At 46.9% G+C, this 18,586-nt stretch overlaps 3 protein-coding genes across 5 annotated transcripts; 2 read left to right on the plus strand and 1 right to left on the minus strand.

Moving 5' to 3' along the window:
- The first annotated feature begins 585 nt into the window (after nt 1-585).
- LOC123077850 (U11/U12 small nuclear ribonucleoprotein 59 kDa protein) lies at nt 586-5,467 on the plus strand. 3 transcript variants are annotated; one of them, XM_044500183.1, is made up of 10 exons: nt 586-894; nt 980-1,246; nt 1,335-1,710; nt 1,820-1,903; nt 2,026-2,091; nt 2,541-2,613; nt 3,066-3,451; nt 3,890-3,930; nt 4,556-4,601; nt 5,090-5,467. In XM_044500183.1, the coding sequence occupies exons 2-10, from the start codon at nt 1,005-1,007 to the stop codon at nt 5,156-5,158; spliced, it is 1,383 nt and encodes a 460-aa protein (XP_044356118.1). In that variant the 5' UTR covers nt 586-894; nt 980-1,004; the 3' UTR covers nt 5,159-5,467. The 3 variants fall into 3 exon arrangements, 2 of the variants coding, with proteins under 2 accessions (XP_044356118.1, XP_044356119.1); XR_006436851.1 differs by having other exon boundaries at nt 587-894; nt 4,556-4,687; XM_044500184.1 differs by lacking the exon at nt 5,090-5,467 and having other exon boundaries at nt 587-894; nt 4,556-4,916.
- An 805-nt stretch (nt 5,468-6,272) lies between these two features.
- LOC123077851 (54S ribosomal protein L51, mitochondrial) lies at nt 6,273-8,568 on the minus strand. Its single transcript, XM_044500185.1, has 3 exons — nt 8,305-8,568; nt 7,641-7,747; nt 6,273-6,773 (listed from the first exon to the last, which is right to left on the minus strand). The coding sequence occupies exons 1-3, from the start codon at nt 8,382-8,384 to the stop codon at nt 6,601-6,603; spliced, it is 360 nt and encodes a 119-aa protein (XP_044356120.1). The 5' UTR covers nt 8,385-8,568; the 3' UTR covers nt 6,273-6,600.
- An 8,475-nt stretch (nt 8,569-17,043) lies between these two features.
- LOC123077852 (uncharacterized) lies at nt 17,044-18,328 on the plus strand. Its single transcript, XM_044500186.1, has one exon. The coding sequence runs from the start codon at nt 17,273-17,275 to the stop codon at nt 18,032-18,034; it is 762 nt and encodes a 253-aa protein (XP_044356121.1). The 5' UTR covers nt 17,044-17,272; the 3' UTR covers nt 18,035-18,328.
- Nucleotides 18,329-18,586: the final 258 nt, after the last annotated feature.

Consider the following 18,586-nt stretch of genomic DNA (forward strand, 5'->3'; position numbering starts at 1 on the left):
TCTGCACAAAAAACAATACCACGGTAGTTCTGCTGAAAACAACGTCAATCCGGATTAGTTTCATACTTCCGTTCAAATCATACCAAAACAATATAGAATTGTTGTAAACATGGCATGAATACTTCATAAATTATAGATACGCTGGAGAGCCGTCATATCCTTGTCGCAGTTGTAGCAGCACCCATGGAGCGACGCGGGGAGAGCGGAGCGCGGCGGGCGCGAGGAGAGCAGGCCCACCGGCCTGGGGCGGGAGTCCCGCGACCGGCGCTCCTTTCGACCCCTGTCATGCTACCAGGGCGCCCTACCGAGTCCGGCGCCGGGTTGGCCTGCGGTGGTGGTGGGGCGACGATGAGGGAGCGCAGCCGGGGAAGGGGGTTTGCGGCCTGCGGTGGGGGAAGCGATGCGGGCCCGTGGGGAGGGAGGGCTCGGACGGGGAGCCAGAGAGCTGGACGCGGCTCGCCATGCGTGCCGGGAGAGGTGGCCGCCGGAGCCGGAGGGCTCGTGCCAGGAGAGGTGGGGCACTAACCTTTTCCACGCGAGTAGGCCAGAATGGTTCCTCGGCCCAAATTGCCAGCGTACAGCACGGGCCGGCAAGTTGGGGCTGCCAAGCCCAGCCATACTCTCTGATCTGAAGAAAAAAGCCCAGCCACGCTCCTCTCCGGCGGAGCCGCCGCCTTGCCTCGCCGGACTCGGATCTCTTCCTCCCCTTCCTTCACCACGCGTCCACGCCCCTACTTCATTCTCCGGAGTCCAGCCTACTGTCTCCACTTAATTTCACGCGTGGTGACGGAGTCGGGGCGCCAACAAGACCTAGGAGCGACCCGCCGCCGGCGACAAGTCCGAATACCTTCGGCGACTGATCCGCAGACGGCGAAGACGACATCCATCTCTCAGGTAACTCCCCACGCGCCTCTGACCCGCAGTCGCTCGCGTAGGCCCCTTCGCTCCATGGATTTGACGAGCTTTTCCTTGTCTGCAGGCCTCCCCCGCGGCAGCAGGACGCCATGTTCCCACCGCCGAATGCCTTTGGACCACTGCGGCCTCCTCAGCCTCCGCCATGGCAGTGGCAGTGGCAGCAGCAGCAGCAGCAGCACCACCACCACCACCAGCACCCGCACCAGCACCAGCAGCTCCCTTTCCAGCCTGAGGCGGCGGCACTGGCGGCGGCCAGTTCCTTTTGGCAGCGTGACAATGTGCGGGAGCATTTGAAGAAGTTGCAAGAGACGGTCGCGATTTCAAGCGCTCTGTGAGTTCCCTAAACTCCCAAAGGTAGCTATGACCGTGTATCCAGTCTCTGTACCATTTGTGCTGAAATAAAGGATTTGAATTGGCAGGATAAACGAGCTAGAGGAGATTGCACTTGTGAGGAATTCATCTGATGCTAGTGCACAAGAACCAGATTCGTCTGCCGTAGCATCGTCTTCAGGGTCTGGTGTCTCTTCTGCGGGCAGGCCTTGCCATTTTTCGGACCTCGCAAGTGAAATCAAGATTAGCCAAGACACTCATGAATCTCTGGCGACAGATGCGGCTAATTATCTCTGTTCTCAACTTCAGCACCTCCTGGCACCTATTTCTTCCGCTATTAACCAAGACGGTCCTTGGGCAGAAAAATCGGCAATGGTTTCGTTAGCTCAGAAGCTGCAGAAGTCCAAGAGAAATAAGCGATGGAGGAAGAGGAAGAGAAAGCATGTAGCAGAGCTTTTCCAGAAGGTGGAACTCATTGTTTCTATTTTCCTATCTTTGTGAAAATGTTCCGTTAGAATCAAAATGGCCACGGATCCAATAAATGCATGTCATCCCTTCTCTTCATGTTGTTCAGGAGAGTGCAGAATTTGACAGAATTGATCAGGAAGCTGATGAATGGAGGGCTAGACAAATTTCTAATGACATTGCAAAACGCAAGGTGCCATGGTGCCATTTCATTTGTTGAAACTGCCATTTCATTCATAGGATTTATCTGTAGTAACTAGTAGGAAAACGCAATTGTTCCACAATAATGAACTCATTGTTGTATGTACAAACCAGGTGGAAAGCATGAAGCAGATTGCCAAGAAGAAAGCAAATGAGGAAAGAAAACGTCTAGAATCTGAGGTAAGTATTGTACAGGATTCTAAATCCTTGTATTTTATTGTTTTTCTGCAAGAAGATCCGCGCATACAATTGAATTTGGATATAATCTAATAACATGCTAATACTCTCTGAGTTTTGGATATGCTGTGAGCCTTAAGTTATGCAATTGTTATTTTCTTACCTTTCTCTTGACGCCTTATGTTTTTGTTGAATTTCTGTAAGATGCCATCTTGAAGATCTGTTAAAATTGCCAATTAGTTGTCTTCAACGGAGTTCAGCTCAACTTCTGTGCTTGATTCCATGTACCTTGCTTGATTGTTTTCTTTCAGATTTTTGTGCAAGCAGTTTTTGAATTCTTGAGTTGTTGTTTGTGTAGATTATAAGCTCTTAATAATTTTTTTTTGAAGCATCAGTGCAGTATTACCTTATTCCAACTAACTATTTTCTGAAAACAAATCTTCCATTCACAGCTCGAGCTTGCTCTAATGGTCGAGAAACTACAGGAGCTCCGCTCTGTAAGGGTTGAAAAACTGAAGAAACAAGGCAAGATATTTTCATTTAGCCACTCCCTCTCCCTTTATACCGCAACCAGCCATATGACCCATATCCCATATGCTTAAATGACATCCTGAAACCAGTCATTAGATTGGACCATTCTTCTCTGTAGTAAATGAAGTATAACAGCCCAAATCCCTCGCATAGCGTAATGGGCAGTGGTTTAAAAGATTGCTGTAACTAAGCTCTTATTTTCTCAATGAAACTACAGTGTTACAATCCACAGAAAACGGAATTGTATTAAAATGGAGGAAGTATACTGTCGCATTGTTCTCTGAACTAAGATCTCAGCCATAAATTTTGAATTCTGTACGCAGTTGTAGGCAACACTTTTACTTATAAAAGTTGTCCAGGTGTGATGATATGATTAACCTGCTTTATTCTGGCCATTGCAACCCATGCATGCCTGATAATTTACACTAACGACAGTTATATTTCAGGTCATTTTCTGCCAGAAGAGGATGATAAATATCTTGAGCGTGTCAAGGCTGCAGTTGAGGAAGAGGAGCGCCAAGCTGCAACTGCTGCTCGAACTGATGCTGCGAAGGATGCTATTCTCACCGCTGAGGAATCAAGGAAGGCTGCCCATCATACAACTGCTCAAGAAGATGGCCTTGGACAGCCTAAAAGTGGGTCGGCACCAGAGCAGAACCAAGGAGATGCAAGCATAAGTGAGAGAAGTGATCATGCAAGTCAAAAGACAGAACATGATGGTCAAAAGGTCGAGATAAAAGGGCCTGGGCATTCCGAATCTCTGACCAACCTGCCTTTTGAGTTCTACCACTATTATCATGGAAGTAGCTATGACCTGGGGACACTCATTGAGGTAATTTATTCCAAACTCTCAACTTCATGCAAGTGTCACGGGTTTGTAGGACGGTGTTAATGAACTACTCCCTCCGTTCGGAATTACTTGTCGCAGAAATCGATGTATCTAGACGTATTTTAGTTCTAGATACATCCATTTCCGAGACAAGTAATTCCGAACGGAGGGAGTACCTGACTAGGCTTAACAATCTTTGATATGATCTGTTGGGTTTTACTGGATGTCACCATTGGGGATGTTATGGAGCTACCAGATAACCATTGCTTCAAGCACTAGTGAGAACTATGTGAAAGGAAAGCAGGAGATTGTGTTGAAGTTTTATTGATTTCATATTTTATTTCTTTGAGTAGGAGATTTTCCCCTCACTTTTAACAAAATTTCATACTAGTTCAGGTTACTCAATACAGTATCTTATATGTATTTCACCTCCGATTGTAGGTACGCAGAATGTGGGATTCTTTTATCAGACCTGGAGGAAGGTGAGGCTTTTACTTGTCAAATCATGCTGCTTTATCTTGTCTCGTGATAATAACAGCACTATACCATGCTAGTTATTTGACAAGCATCCTTCTCATGCAATGCAAATTCACTGTGTAAATATGATTTGCTGATTCTTTAAAGGTTTTGTTTTATAAGCTGGAAAATAAACTCATGAGAAACCATCACGTAATGGTGTGTTCAAATCGGCTGACTTTAGGTCCACTATGATAAACTAGCATCTTTGGTGAGCTACAAAGTTTGATTTATAGTTCGTAAAATATAGGCTGATATCTTAATGGTGCATTAAGGTTGCAAATGCTTGTGGATCTTTTATATAGCTTTCATCTAGTTTTACTTATGGTATGGCTGTAATACCAGACCGTGTCGTTGAACCAACTAATATTTGTAAATTATGATAACCTTCATTCATTGCAGTTCTGTAAGAACAGAATTTCACATATCCATTTTAGTCTAAATCACAACCATAATAGTTAGTTACTGCAGTGGACAGAGAGATCTCTGATGTGCCGTGTTGAACAAATGTTACATGTATTTTTATTCTTCTAAATGCATTTTTTTGCGGGGATTCTTCTAAATGCATTGACTGTCTGCACCTGCATGCAGCCGTATACCTGGCCACTGGGTTCAGCCACCCCCTCCAGCTAATGAGGTATGGGCATCATATTTGGTGCAGCCCAAGTAAGTGCTATTGGGTTCTGACAATGGTTCTTCTGTCCATCCATTAGAGCTTTGAAGGTACTTGGGTTACTTAAATTTCTTTATGTCAACTAGTGATGTAAAAAGATTATACCGGATACAGTGATTACATTGTCAGACAAAAATTATCTCAGTGAAAGCTCATTGCTGGTCTGTAGACCTTCTTTGATGAATGCTCGATTGTCCTGTGGCTTTGGCATGGACTATCGAGTTTAAGTTGCTGTCAACTGTGAAGTTTTTTTCACACCTGATATGCTTAAGATCTGTACCCACCCTGTCAGTTTCTCTGGGGTTTTGTAATGGAGGAAGCACCGTCAGTTTCTCTGGGGTGCTCCATCTGTGTTGTCTGTACTTGATGCATGAAAAGTGGAGTTTGGAATTGGGGAAAGAGCTGTATCTCCATTTCTCCTAAATGATTATTTGCTATCTTGGGTCTTGCAGTTGGATTTCAGCATGTTGCTTTGTGAGATATTCGCCGCAAGATCTGCCATCAGATTTCCTAGCAAATAAATGGGAATGCTCATCTGCAGTTCTGCACTATTGTGGAATTTTGCTTGGAAATGGTTAGCGAGAGAAAACCTTGGCCCTGGTTTGCGTTGGCTTGCCCCTCTTTCCCGGTGGTGGCAACCCGCTGGCAGCTGAAACTGATGAAGCTGTCCATTTCTTCAGACAACATTTTAAAAATATATATGTCCTTAATTCAGCTCAAAAGTTTTTTTTAATGGAGGCACGAGCTTTGCCCCATCTCATTGATTAAGAAATAATGTAGAAATAGTTAGAAGAGAACAAACTCTTGAACATCCAAAAGTTTCTACTCTCGTGGCATGATCAATTTTAAATGCTTTGCCCCAGCAAAAACCCACAAGGCTGATTCATCTTTGATTTTGCGCTCAACTACTTTAGGCATAGAAGGTACATTCCTGAAGAACTGTCCATTCAGTTCATTCCAAAGCTCCCACGAAGCAAGCAAGAGAAATCTGTGAACAAGACCAAGGAGCCAAGGAGCTCCGCCACTCCAACACTCTATTGAAGTTTTGCCAATGCTTTATTTCAGTGTTAATAAGACGTAGCCACGCTTTGATGTCCTCCCAAACGCGCCCAGAAAATCTGCACTTGAGTAGAAGATGCACGGCAGTCTCCAGCTCATTTCGGCCGTCCCCTCCCTTGCAATCCACAACCATCGTAAAATTGACCATGCAAAGAATTTTTGCTTAGGTGGCGTCCATGTGCTCCAAACCGCCTTTTTCAAAGTCGAGTCATTTGCGTTTGCAAGTTGGGCAAAGGTAGGCCGAAGAAGCCGAGTATGAACCCAAAGCGGTGAAATTCCAAATGCTGCATCTTCAAGGTCAACCCAAAGGCTTTTACATGTTCTCATCGGAGCTAGTACAAGTTAGCTGTCGATGCTGAAAACGATATCAACACAACATTCTTGATTGGTATATATAGATCTAAAAAAAACCTTTCCTTTTTAGACATGAATCTGAAACGGTTCAGGGGATAACACCAACTGAATAACAGGTGCCTTCAGTTTCAGATACTTATAGAACCCAATCGACTAGTGCCCCTTACGGATACTCTAGTTACTCACCTGATGCACTAGATGGACAGCAAGAGATGAACAATGTATACAGTTCATGACAGTTTTAGATTTATAACTTGTCCTGTCATAACTTGCAGACATTCCTCCCTCCTTTAGAACAAATTCTGCGCTGACAACTTCAACGAAAGCAACAGTCTAAAGATCAAGCATCTGCCATCCAAATATCTGCTAGACAGGCGATACCAACAAAAACAAACTCCCAAGTTTACATGTTATTGTCAGACTGCGGCTCAAACAAAAGGAGGGCCGAATGAAACTGTAACTACTGAGGAAACGTAGGTCTAATAGCAGCAGAGTTCTTGCTATAGATCTGAGACGGTTCTTGCGAGTGTGTGCCATCAGGAACTTTGACTCACATCTTCAGCTCCGTGGTCCATGTTCCCTGGACGCTTGGCCTTTTCGTCACGTGTCTGGTTCTCAGCTTCACGACTTTCCTGCCCAGAGAACACCTTAGCCTACTAGCTTGCAACATTATGTCCTCAGGTGCCAAGTTTCTGAAGCAAACAACTCTCTCGTTATGGTTTTCTGCATAAGAATGGCATTGCTTAAAAATGATAACTTGGAACATAAGCAACTACAGCCACACATTCATGAAAAATAACAAGGGTGACGTATTGATATGAATCGTTGTCGCGATGACATGTGAGTGGGTCCTGTCAATGAGACAAGGAGTGGTACTCCCAGTCATGCCAATCTTTTGGGTGGCATATATGAAAATCTCCTAATAACAAAAATACACCAAAAGAAAACCTCCTCCCGCAATCATCACATGCTATAAGGTTGGTTTGCAATGAAATGGAATTATTCTTGGGCTAAACACTAGGAGAGAGAGAAAGTACTTAAATTTGTGAAATGTATCCCACAGAACATGTTAAATGAGCCTGCTCCCCCACAAAATCTGCACTTGTCCTAGAACAAGTGCGCCCCTCAAACAAAACATGTCAACGTTTCCTTAAGAAGATTTATTCACTCAAAAGGCACACGGTTAACCATAATACCATTTCATTCTTGAACCATGTGGGTTCACCTTTGAGCTCTTGAGTGTGTCAAAATTCATCACAAGTATTTAAGCACATGGAAGGAAATGGGTGGCAAAAATGCTTAAACCAAGCGACTTCACCTGTTGAGCATGTCCAATTCATCACAAGTATTTAAGCACATGGAAGACGAGTGAAAAATGACACGGTGCTGCAATTCTCAACTAAATACAGGAACTGTAAACTACAGTGCTTGACTGCGACAGATTAACGAAAATCAACTAATTATATGCATTTGGTAAGTACCAACACAAAGATCTCCCTCACTACCAGAAAGTAAAATCATTATAAGTAATACAGTTACCATATAACCCCTGGTAACACTAAAATGGTCAAAAGGAAAGGAGGTTCTTACTGTAAATGCCCTTCAAGTTAGGATGCTGACCACGGACAAGCTGTGTCACCACCTCTAACTGGGGATTCTTTTCCTTGAGAGCTGGAAGATGCGACTCCATAAAAGCCCTGCAATTCCAAGGAGCTCTAGTCGTAAAGGAGCAACCAAATTGAAGCACCTAATTGTTATCAGACACTAAATTCAAATGACTGAAGCATGGTGTCAAGCCACAATTAAGCTCCAAAATCATACTGTTTATGCTTAAACAATAGCCCACTCATCCGCAAGAAAGGAAGATACCATGTGAATAAAATTAGGTTCAAGGATCACAAATGCAGGGCTTGATCACAACCCAACTAGCAAAATACATATAATTGACTCAACTGTGACTGAACTGTCTAATGGGCCATTCTTCCAAATAGTTATTCCCATTTTCAATAATATCAAAGTGTCCTCTAGACAGATGAATTACTCATGTTCGATGGGGTCATACGAATAGCTCTTCCTTTTCGTCAAAACCGACACATAATCGCACGCGAGGCTCACCTTCAGAGAAGAGAATTCCACATTTCGCCATGCACAATTAAGAATCAACAGAGCACTCCAGCTCAGTCGACACAACGAATACGTCGGATCTCCAGGAACAAAACTTAAGGCAGAATCAAATCGGCACGACGAACAGTACCTGATCCCCTTGCTGCTCCCTCCCCAATCGCAGAAGTTCACCACGAGCTTCTGCAGCTGCCAAACGCCCCTCAGCGCCATCCCGCCTCACTCCGGTCAACCCAGACCAGACCAGTAAGCTGCGCGGCTAGGAAGGAGGCGAGGGCGGAGGAGGAGGCGGAGGCCGGCGTCGGGTTGGAGGGGAGGACGCTCTGGGTTAGGGTTTAGCCCAACCGGATGAGACAAGGAGCGTAGGCCAACATTCGGCCCAGTTTCGAGGCCCAGCCTCTTCCGCTTCGTCGTAACGGTTAGAAAGGAGCCAGTGGCGGCAAAATTTCGTGTTCTGACCCTTTTGTTAAAAAAAATCGAGATCTGACCCCAGTTTGAAAGTTTTTCGAGATTTGACCCTTTCCCCTATCGCCACGAGGCACGGCGGTAGGATCATATAGCCTACCGCCGAGACCTGCGGCGGTAGCAAACTTGTCCACGTCAGCAACGATAACGGCCTCCGTACCCCCTCCGTCACACCCTACCGCCGCTCCTCCCGGCGGTAGGGTGCGGACATATATAAACCGCGGGCCGGCCGCCCCCACCCCCTTCTCCCCCCACCCAGCCGCCCCCCACCACGAAGAACAGAGCAGTTGCTCCAACTCGCCCTCTCTCATCCCCTCCACTCCCTCCCTCCGATCTTCTTCGTTTCTTGACGGATTTTGCGGATCGAGATGGCCCCGAAGAAAGAAAAGTAAGCTCTTTCAATCCCTCCAATAAGTTTTAATCAAACACTTTTCGATTCGTCGCATTATTCGATTCAAATCACTCCTATTTGAATTTTTTTAACCCTAGGATTGATTTAGGTTGATTCTAGATGTTATATTGTGTTAGATATGAACTATATTGAATAGTTGGTATGGTTGTGTTAAGATGAACCCTAGTTCATATTTGATTTGAATGGTTTTTTATATGATGGATGTTGGAGGTATTTGTTATGATAGATGATGCATGTTCCTATGCTATGATGCAAGTATTGGATGTAGTGTATGATGAATATTGGAGATGAATATTTGATATATTTGTTATATGTAGTGTATGAATCCTCAAGATGAACCCTAGTTCATTTTTTTTTGTTTTTTAACAAAAAATGAGATGATGCATGTTGGATGTTGTTGGAGAAATATGTGTTATGATGCATTTGGACCATGGTGATTGCATCTTCATAAAAGTATTTTATTTAGTTTTTGATATATGTATTGTATTTAGTTCATGTTCATGATAATCTTGATATATGATTATTCAAAGATTGAACTCATAGGTTCTGTTGGATGTGATTAATTTTTGTTATGCATCGATATGTTTCGTAGTTAATGTTGAACCCTAGTTCATGTTGAAAAATCTTTTGATATGCTTATGCAATTCTTTTAGGAGGCCACCTCTTGCGGACGACATTGACACGAAGTACAAAATGCTTGACCCTAGGTTCGACAAGCGTCACCGTGCCCGTTTCATTGAGAATGGAGTGGTAATTACCATTTTAAACCAAATCTTTCGAATTGATGAAAACAAGTTGCTAACTATTATGTCCATGCTAATTATGCTTTGGTTATTGATTTTCACAGATGCTGCCGCCACTGCGGATGAGGGCTCACAAGATGACGGTTAAGATGGAGTACGACAATCGGCACGCATCGTTCTTCAGGAGAGCCCGACTATTGGGTTTCGTCCTGCAGTTCAAGCGTAAGCTGCCGACGCTCGTTCACTCAGCTCTCACGGCTTTGATCGACCGGTGGCGGCCAAAGACGCACAACTTTCATCTTCCATGTGGGGAGATGACCGTGACCCTCGAGGATTGGGCGATGATTACAGCACTACCGCTCGAGGGTCGTGCTCTCACAGGAAGAGTGGAGAGGGCGAACTGGCACGAGAGGGTTGCCAGCCTCATCGGCGACTGCCCCCCCCCCCCCCCCCGCTAAGAGAAACCGGACTTCCGGCATACCGCTGTCATGGCTCCTTGAGCACCGGAGCAAGTGCCCGGAAGATGTCGAGCCCCGGGTGGTGGAGCAGTACGCCAGGGCCTACCTGTGGTACATTCTCACGGAGGTAGTGTTTCCGGACTGCTCTGGGAACTCTGCCCTATGGATGTATCTCGACTTCCTAAAGGACTGGGATGCGGGGTACAGCTGGGGGGCCGCCGGACTCGCCTACCTATACCGTTCGGTAAGTGAATATCACTTTCTTTCAAATATCAGACATGTGCTGCTTTACATTTTTGACATCTTATCATCTGAACATGGTTTGTAGCTTGATGACGCGACCCAGAGAGCGGAAGTCACGTCCGATATGTGTGGATGTGTATGGGGCCTCTCCATTTGGATGTGGGAGCGAATCCCGGTGGGCCGTCCGGAGAAGCTGCGCTCGCGTGCATGGACGGACTATGGCCAAGATGACGAAGATGATCGGAACCCGACCGTCGCATACGCTTGGGACGTGGTGCGTGTCTACACGGGCGAATCGAAGGCCTTGTACAAGGTCTTCAGCAACGAGCTTGATGCTCTCACGCCTTTCCAGGTATAAGAACTACATTTTCACTTGAGCTTACCATTGTTTCGATAACACTTTCACTTGAGCCTAACATTGTTTGGTTATAGGTTACTTGGCGGCCGTATAGTGATGATCGAGAGTGGGGGTTCGAGCTGAACAACATGTGCAAGCAGGACCGGCTTCTCTTCCGGTGCATCGTGCCCATGATTTGTGTCTATGCCGTGGAGTACCACTTGCCACAGCGCGTTGCCGCACAATTTGGTAAGGCACAACACACACCACCAGCCGGCCACGATACCGGTGGCTACGACCTACACCTGTGAGTACCACAAGCCGTCCTAATCGATTCTAAGTTCTTGTTTTGATGCTTTACATTCATAAAAGAAGGGTGTTTTACATTCTTTCTTATGCATTGCAGGATGAGCAGGCAGAAGAATCAATCAATCACGGATTGGGAAGCCGAACATGCGAGATACGTGAAGGAATGGAACGAGTGGAAAGGACGCAAAGACACGGAGAGGAGAGTGATTGACTGGGACGAGTACGAGGATCACATGCTGTGGTACGATGATGGCATCAAGCATCGTCTGCGTCTGAGGTCCCAGTGGACGACAGCAGATGCCAAAGACCTGTTCGATGACGCCTCAAAGAATGAAGCCTACAACGAGAGCATCATACAGCTTCAAGGCGGATTTAGGGAGTACGGACCCCTCATGAACAGAGTGGTATGTTGTTTTTACCTCTTTTGAACCGACGGTTGGATGAAATCAGCTTTTCGTGCTATTGACTCATTTTATTACTTTGCAGTCTTCGGAGCTGAACAAAAGCATTTTTGATGCCTCCGATGCGCTTAGTGATGTCCCTGGGACTTGAGATAGTGAGAACAAGTTGAGGGAAACAGTGAAGGTAATACGGAGTTCATTTTCGTTATCATTGGACATTCGAGAAGTTCATATTGTTTCGTTATCATTGCAGAAATACGTCAACAAAGCACGCCGGCTTGTGGGCCTGCTTGGGTGCGCTACAAACACCGAGGATGTTTTTCCTCCTGCACCGATGCGTAGCCTCGCTTCATCGAGCCATGCAGCCTCGTCGTCTAGGGCGGTTCAAGATGACGAGGAGGAGAGCAGCGACGATGATGATGCAGAGGAAGATGAAGAAGAGGGCGCAGAAGAAGAACATGGTGAGGAAGAGGAAGAGGACGATGAGGAGGAGGAGGAGTACGATGATGACGATGGACCTCCAGCAACTCAGCCAACCCAGCATGAGATGAGGAATGTGCCGAGGAAGGATTGGAAGAGTCCATCCCCATTTCAGAAAGCACGTCCTACGGCCCGCAAGAAGACGGCGGCCGAGAAGCGATCCAAGGATAATGAGGACCGAAAGTCGAAGAGGGGAAGGAAGGACTGAAGTTGTTGCCGTGTCGTTGAACTAAAAACTTGCATATTTGCTTCGTGAACCATATGAATTTGCTCGTGAAACTGTTTCGTTAATTTGCTATGTATAACTTGGTGAAAACCTTTATGGATGTCTATTTGCTATGTATCGAACCTACCTTATTTATAGATTTGTGGTGTGTGCATCATATATCATACATTGTGTGCTTCATATGTCATACATATGCTGTTTAAATGTTGTCTGCCAAAAATTGAAGACAAAAGAAGTTAGAAGGTGCAAAAAATGCACACTGGACCACCCTACCGCCACACACTAAGGCAGTAGGTCCTCGGTGGTAGGGTGTGCAACCCTACCGCTGCGCTGCTTGATTTTTTGGTCATAGAAGGGGGCGTGGGGGGAGGCATCCTACCGCCGGGTGTGATGGCGGTAGGGTGTGGCCTCCTACCGCCGCGCCCTATGGCGGTAGGGTTTGGGCATTTATAAACCCAACCGCCCGCCCACCCCACCCCAACCCCTAATCCCCACCCACCCAGCCGCCTTCTTCTTCCTCTCGCCCATTTTCTCATCTCCTCCACTTCCCCACTCCGATCTTCTTCGTTGATTCACGGATTTTGCAGATCGAGATGGCTACGGAAAGAGGAAGGTAAGCTCCTCCAATCCCCCAATTAGTTTGAGTCAAATCAATCTGCTTTCTTATAGCCATATGAGGAACCCTCTCTAGTTGATATGATGAACCCTAGAACCTAGATGATTGCAATGTGATGAACCTAGTTGATGAACCCTAGGTTTAGTCTTTCTTATAGCCATACGAGGAACCCTCTCTAGTTGATATGATGAACCCTAGAACCTAGATGAACCCTAGAACCTAGATGAACCCTAGGTTTAGTCTTTCTTATAGCCATATGAGGAACCCTCTCTAGTTGATATGATGAACCCTAGAACCTAGATGAACCCTAGGTTTAGTCTTTCTTATAGCCATATGTGATGATTTATTGTGTGAATATTGTAGATATTTGTTTTGCTATATATATCCATTGATTTAGGTGGAATCTACCTATATCTGATGAATGCTTGCATTAGAACAAATATTGATGTTTAATTAACTTTATCAATCAATGCTTATATAAGGAAAATGGCGCCGCCACCACCACTTGATGAGGATGATGACTATGAAGACCCACTTGAGGAAGCCATCTGTGCTCACAGAGTGAGGCTGAGCGATCAGGAGGTGTGCAACCTATGGGACAACTTTCTGCCACGTGCTGACTTGGTCGGGGTGCCATTCGTGACCCGTCTGACAAGTACCATGATCGATCGACATGTCATGGTATGTTATTAGTGTAGAATCCAAGGAACTGTTAATAGTTTAGATAATCCATACTTATTAATTGATATGTTTTTCTTATTCAGAAATTGCCAAAGAGCCTATCTGAGAGTTGTGGCATCGAGGCTGATGAAGAAGGCTATGCTAGAATACGCCTTACCGCAAGGGGCTCCGTCACTACTTGTGCGTACGGCGTGGACACGGACGGTCGCACACACTTAAGCTCGGTTGGGTGGAAGAGCTTCCTCGTTGACAAGAATCTTCATGTTGGACATGCCATCCTAATTACTATCAGGGACACCAACCGTCAAGGCTTGAAGATGATGATCGTCATCGATATCATCTAGAACTATATATGCGTGTGGCTGCTGATGATCGTCATGTTTGATTGCTACCTATGGATGAAACCTTTTATGTGGTCGATGACCGTTGAACTTGTTAAACTTCTTATGTTGGCTTCGTGAAACTATTTGCATGTGATCAAACTATGTTATGTGATCAAACTATGTTATTTGATACTTGTTTCTTAGTCCGTAATGGCAAAACTATTTGGATGTGATCAAACTACGTTATGTGATCAAACTATTTGGATGTGATCAAACTTCTTATGTCTATGAAATTGTGCTTATTGTTTCTTATGTCTATGGCAAAAAAATTGAAGACAAAATCAAAGCAGTTAACTTCATGCCACTATGATAACCTACCGCCAGGGCTCTCGGCGGTAGGTTTGTGCTGACTACCGCCGTGGCCTATGGCGGTAGGTCCGTAAGCAGTCATTAACGGCTTAACGGTCGTCAGCCACACCTACCGCCAGAACCTGCAGTGGTAGACTGTGCAACCCTACCGCCTGAAGGCCTGGCGGTAGCAAAAGGGTCAGATCTCGAAAAACTTTCAAACTGGGGTCAGATCTCGGTTTTGTTTGACAAAAGGGTCAAAACACGAAATTTTGCCGCCAGTGGCCCCCCCTCAAAAAAGAAGAAGAAAGAAGCCAGTGGATACACGAAATGAAAGAGAAAGAAGGATGTAAAAGACAACAAAAAAGCCGAAATCACTAACTGAGATGTATACTATTTTAGAGATCACTTACACCTTCTCAGGTTGTAACAAGTGACGCGCTGCATGTGCGCCACTTCTCATAACCTGAATGTAAAAAACAGCCCAAAAAGCCGAAACACTAATTGAGAAGTACTTTTTTAAAAGATCACTTACACCTCCTCAGGTTGTAACAAGTGGCGCGCTGTATGTGCGTCACTTCTCATAACCTGAAAGTTTCCCTTTTTCGTAGATTCATTTATTAAAAAAAATTATCTCTTAAACCGTGTGTCCAAATCTCAAACCATTTTCAGCATTGGATTTCTCGCGTCCAGATCTTCATGAACGTTTTCTTTCACGAAAAAACAGACCAAAAAGCTGGAAGAAAAAAAGAAAAAATGTCTTTTTTTGTTCCCCAGAGGCACAACCGTGCCCCTCGCGAAAGCAAATCCATGTCTCTAGCGGAAGCAAAAACGTGCCTCTCGTGAAAGAAAAAAACGCGTTTTTCGCGCAGAAAGGTTTTTTTCTCGAATACACACAAGCATGCGTATCATTCATTAAAGAGGAATGGGAAGACTCCCAAGTGTCATATGTACAAGGTGTATTTACATGTCGGCATTTTCGACACTACCGAGAAGGCGGAAAAGCTACTAAACCGGAGCTGCCCACCTAGCTACCTCTGCATTTTGAGCAAGCTTGCCGAGCAATCCTGTCTTAGTCCAGGCCACCCCTTCTTCCATGATCTGCTGCTTGAGACATGGTAATGATGGCAATATACCGTTAAACACCACATCGTTCCTGTGCTTCCAAAGCATCCACAGGACTAGGAGGCAGGTTGCTCTTGTAGCTTTCCGGTTTTGATCAACCAAGTCCTGCCTGATGCACCACGAGTTTAGATCCTCGTTTCCGAGCGTCTCATATGCCGTCCTGCACATGATCCCACCCACCCAGTGCCATATTTGTCTAGCGAAGACACAATCCAGCAGCAGGTGGTGGATGGACTCATCAGCTTGGTCACAGAGAGGGCATGAGTCTTGATGCGGAAGGCCTCGACTAGCAAGTCGGTCTGAAGTCCAACATTTGTTTTTGAGTGCGAGCCAAGCGAAGAAGCGGCACCGAAGGGGTGCCCGGGATCCCCAGGTGAAAGCCGCAGTTGGCGACACCTCAAGCCCCATGAACCGGGCAGCATAAGCCGATCGCGCAGAGAATTGGCCATTGCTCTCCCAGCTCCAAGAAACCACATCCTGCTCGCCCACCGTCGTCCGCACCGTCGCCACACATGCCCAGAGCTGGAAGAATTGAAGCAAAGCAGCTGGTGAGAGGTCCGGACCAATGTCACCCACCCAGTTGTTGTTTTCAAGCGCGCTCGCCACCGTCTTCGATCCTCTGATTCTAGTCGAGATCCTGGCGTACATTGGGGGGGGGGGGCAGATCGCGCACCCGACATCCCTGAAGCCACTTGTCCTCCCAGAAGAGGGTGGTTGTCCCGTCGCCCACAGAAATGTTAACTGCCGCATGCACTAGTGCCAGAGATTCTTTAGGTACCTTGATTCGAAACTCGCTCCAGGGTCTGCCCTTGTCATACTTCTGCAACCACGGCCATCTGGCCTGGAGGGATTTGTTCAGCCACTGCAGGTTGGGGATCCCGAGGCCGCCAGCCCATTTAGGTCTACAGACAGATTCCCAAGCCACAGAACAGTTACCACCGTTCGCTTCTTTCTTACCACACCATAAGAAGGCACGGCAGATCTTGACAAGAGCAGAGATCGTTTTCGCCGGCAGGTCTAAGGCCATCATAGAGTGCACTGGGATTGCACACAATACAGACTCAATGAGCAGCAACCGTCCACTCTTCGGAAGCATGGCCGCCTTCCAGAGAGGTAACTCGTCTCCCACCTTGTCCACTAGAGCTTGGAGTTGGGCTGCAGTTTGTTTTCTAAGGGTCAACGGCAGCCCTAGATATTTGCACGGAAACGGTGCTGCTGTGCAGCCCAGAGCATCAGTAACAAGTTGCATTTTGTCCTAGGAGCATCGAATTGAAAGCGCCATGCTCTTGTTCATGTTGACTACCAGCCCCAAGGCCTGCCCAAACAACTGTAGGATGGCGTGGCAAGTTTGTGTCTCGAGCTCACTTGGTTTGAGGAAGAGGACCACATCATCTGCAAACATAGAGGTTTTTTTGTCCAAAAGTGTAGAAAGACTGGTGGAAGACAAAAAGCTGAAACCCAAAAAAACAGTCCAAAAAATCGAAAACGCGTGTGAAAAAAAATCTGAAGAAAGCGTCCAGAGCGCGACAGGTTGCGACAACTTAGAGTGTGATGCACTCTTGGCTCACCCAAAATGATCATCGGAAGACTTTCGAAGAAGCGCTCGTCAACTACGCTCTAAAAAAAGCCGAGGAGTCCAAATAAAATAAGCCTCTTCACGCTCGGCCCATCACATATGAAAAATACACGAAAATGATGCAGGCCGTTTTCCTAACACGCGAGAAATAGAAACGGGCTCCAACGGCTAAGCATGTGACTGAGACTTTTTTTCTCAAAAAAGAAAAAGAGAGAGAGCGAGACTGAGACTTGTCAAAGCCGTTTCTTCCACCGAACCTCCTGGGTCCATTCTGCGTGATTTATCCTCCAGGGCGAAATTAGCGCACCCATTTACGACCGAGCCTTTTCACCTCTGCTAGGGTAAGGTCCAGGTGGCCATGGAGGACGGCCGCCGCCGCAAGAGTGCCCAGAGGGAAACCACGCCGGCAACCAAGATCGATGCCCTCACGGACGATCTTCTCGAGCTCGTGTTCCTGCGCCTCCCCTTGCATCGCCACCTCGTCTACGCGGCGTGCACGTGCCGGCGCTGGCGCCGCGTGATCGCGGGCGACGTCGGACGCTTCCTTCTCCGGTTCATCTCGCTCCGCGGCCTGTCGCCAGCCCACTTCTCCGGCCACTACCGCGTCGACGAGCGCCACCGGCACCCGCGTCCGCCCGGCGGCAACCCCGTCTTCGTCCCCTCCTCCTCGCGGTGGGTGGCCGCCGCCGTCGCGCGGAACCTCGCGCTCGACTTCCTCCCGCGGCCGGGACTGGCGGGTCGCTGCTGGGAGCTCGCCGACTTTTGGGACGGTCTCCTGCTCTTGCTGCTCCTAGACAAGGAGACAAATTGGTCGCCGGCGTATGCCCTGGTCGTCTGCGATCCGCTCACGGGGCGCTACATCACCGTCCCGCCCTCGGCGTGGTTCCAGGGCTGCGGTTGCCTGGGCGCCTTCCTCCTCCACGGCGAGGATGCGGGCGTGCGCATCAGCCTGTCCAACTTCAGGGTGACGTGCGCGGTCTATCGCCCTGGGGACGGCGTCGCCAGGGCCTGCGCGTTCTCGTCCGCCGGCGGCGGCCGCTGGACCTCCGGCGCCGCACGTAGCAGCATGGCAGTCTACGGCGACCAGTTCGGAAGCGGCTGGGGTGACGAGGAACACTAGATGAGAAGAAAGAAAACACATGACAGATCTGTTTGGCTACTTCTAGATGCTTTCACTCTAGTGTAGTATTTTTTTCCTTTTCTTTTCTATCCTACCTACTGTTTTCTAGAGTCTTCTAGTTGTGAGTAGCTATGAGTAGAATGGTGAAACTTACATAATGTTTTCTAGAGTATTCCAGCTATAAGTAGAAGTATGTGAAGGCTTCCCAAAGCCCTATAAATAGAGGTCCTCGCCTCTACTTTGGAGGCAGACTATGTATCCCTACCTATAATAGAACTTGTTGTTCTTATCTAAGATCTTGTGCCCTAGGAGTTCTGGATTGAACTCTTGCTGCCCTATCAACCTACATTCGCCTCTAGAGCGATATCTAGCGCAGCACGTTGAAGCTGTTCCTTCAACACTTGTGTTGTACACATTGTAGCAGCAAGGTGGAGTTGCTCCTCCACAAACTTTGTGCTGCTTCAGGTGGTATCAGAGCCTCGTTGACCCATACTAGTTCTTGCTGTCCTCTTCGAGAGTAAATTGCAGCAAGCAATGGAGCAATTGGAGAAG

This window comes from Triticum aestivum, chromosome 3D (assembly GCF_018294505.1).
Source record: "Triticum aestivum cultivar Chinese Spring chromosome 3D, IWGSC CS RefSeq v2.1, whole genome shotgun sequence".
Taxonomy (NCBI): Eukaryota; Viridiplantae; Streptophyta; class Magnoliopsida; order Poales; family Poaceae; genus Triticum; species Triticum aestivum.

Coding starts and splice junctions, on each gene's coding strand:
- LOC123077852 (XM_044500186.1), top strand. CDS start 17,273: ATGGAGGACGGCCGCCGCCGCAAGAGTGCCCAGAGGGAAACCACGCCG.
- LOC123077850 (XM_044500183.1), top strand. CDS start 1,005: ATGTTCCCACCGCCGAATGCCTTTGGACCACTGCGGCCTCCTCAGCCT. Junction 3,931..4,555: donor TTTATCAGACCTGGAGGAAG/GTGAGGCTTTTA, acceptor ACCTGCATGCAG/CCGTATACCTGGCCACTGGG. Junction 4,602..5,089: donor CACCCCCTCCAGCTAATGAG/GTATGGGCATCA, acceptor TGGGTCTTGCAG/TTGGATTTCAGCATGTTGCT.
- LOC123077851 (XM_044500185.1), bottom strand. CDS start 8,384: ATGGCGCTGAGGGGCGTTTGGCAGCTGCAGAAGCTCGTGGTGAACTTC. Junction 7,748..8,304: donor GGGAGCAGCAAGGGGATCAG/GTACTGTTCGTC, acceptor TTGGAATTGCAG/GGCTTTTATGGAGTCGCATC. Junction 6,774..7,640: donor TAACTTGAAGGGCATTTACA/GTAAGAACCTCC, acceptor ATTCTTATGCAG/AAAACCATAACGAGAGAGTT.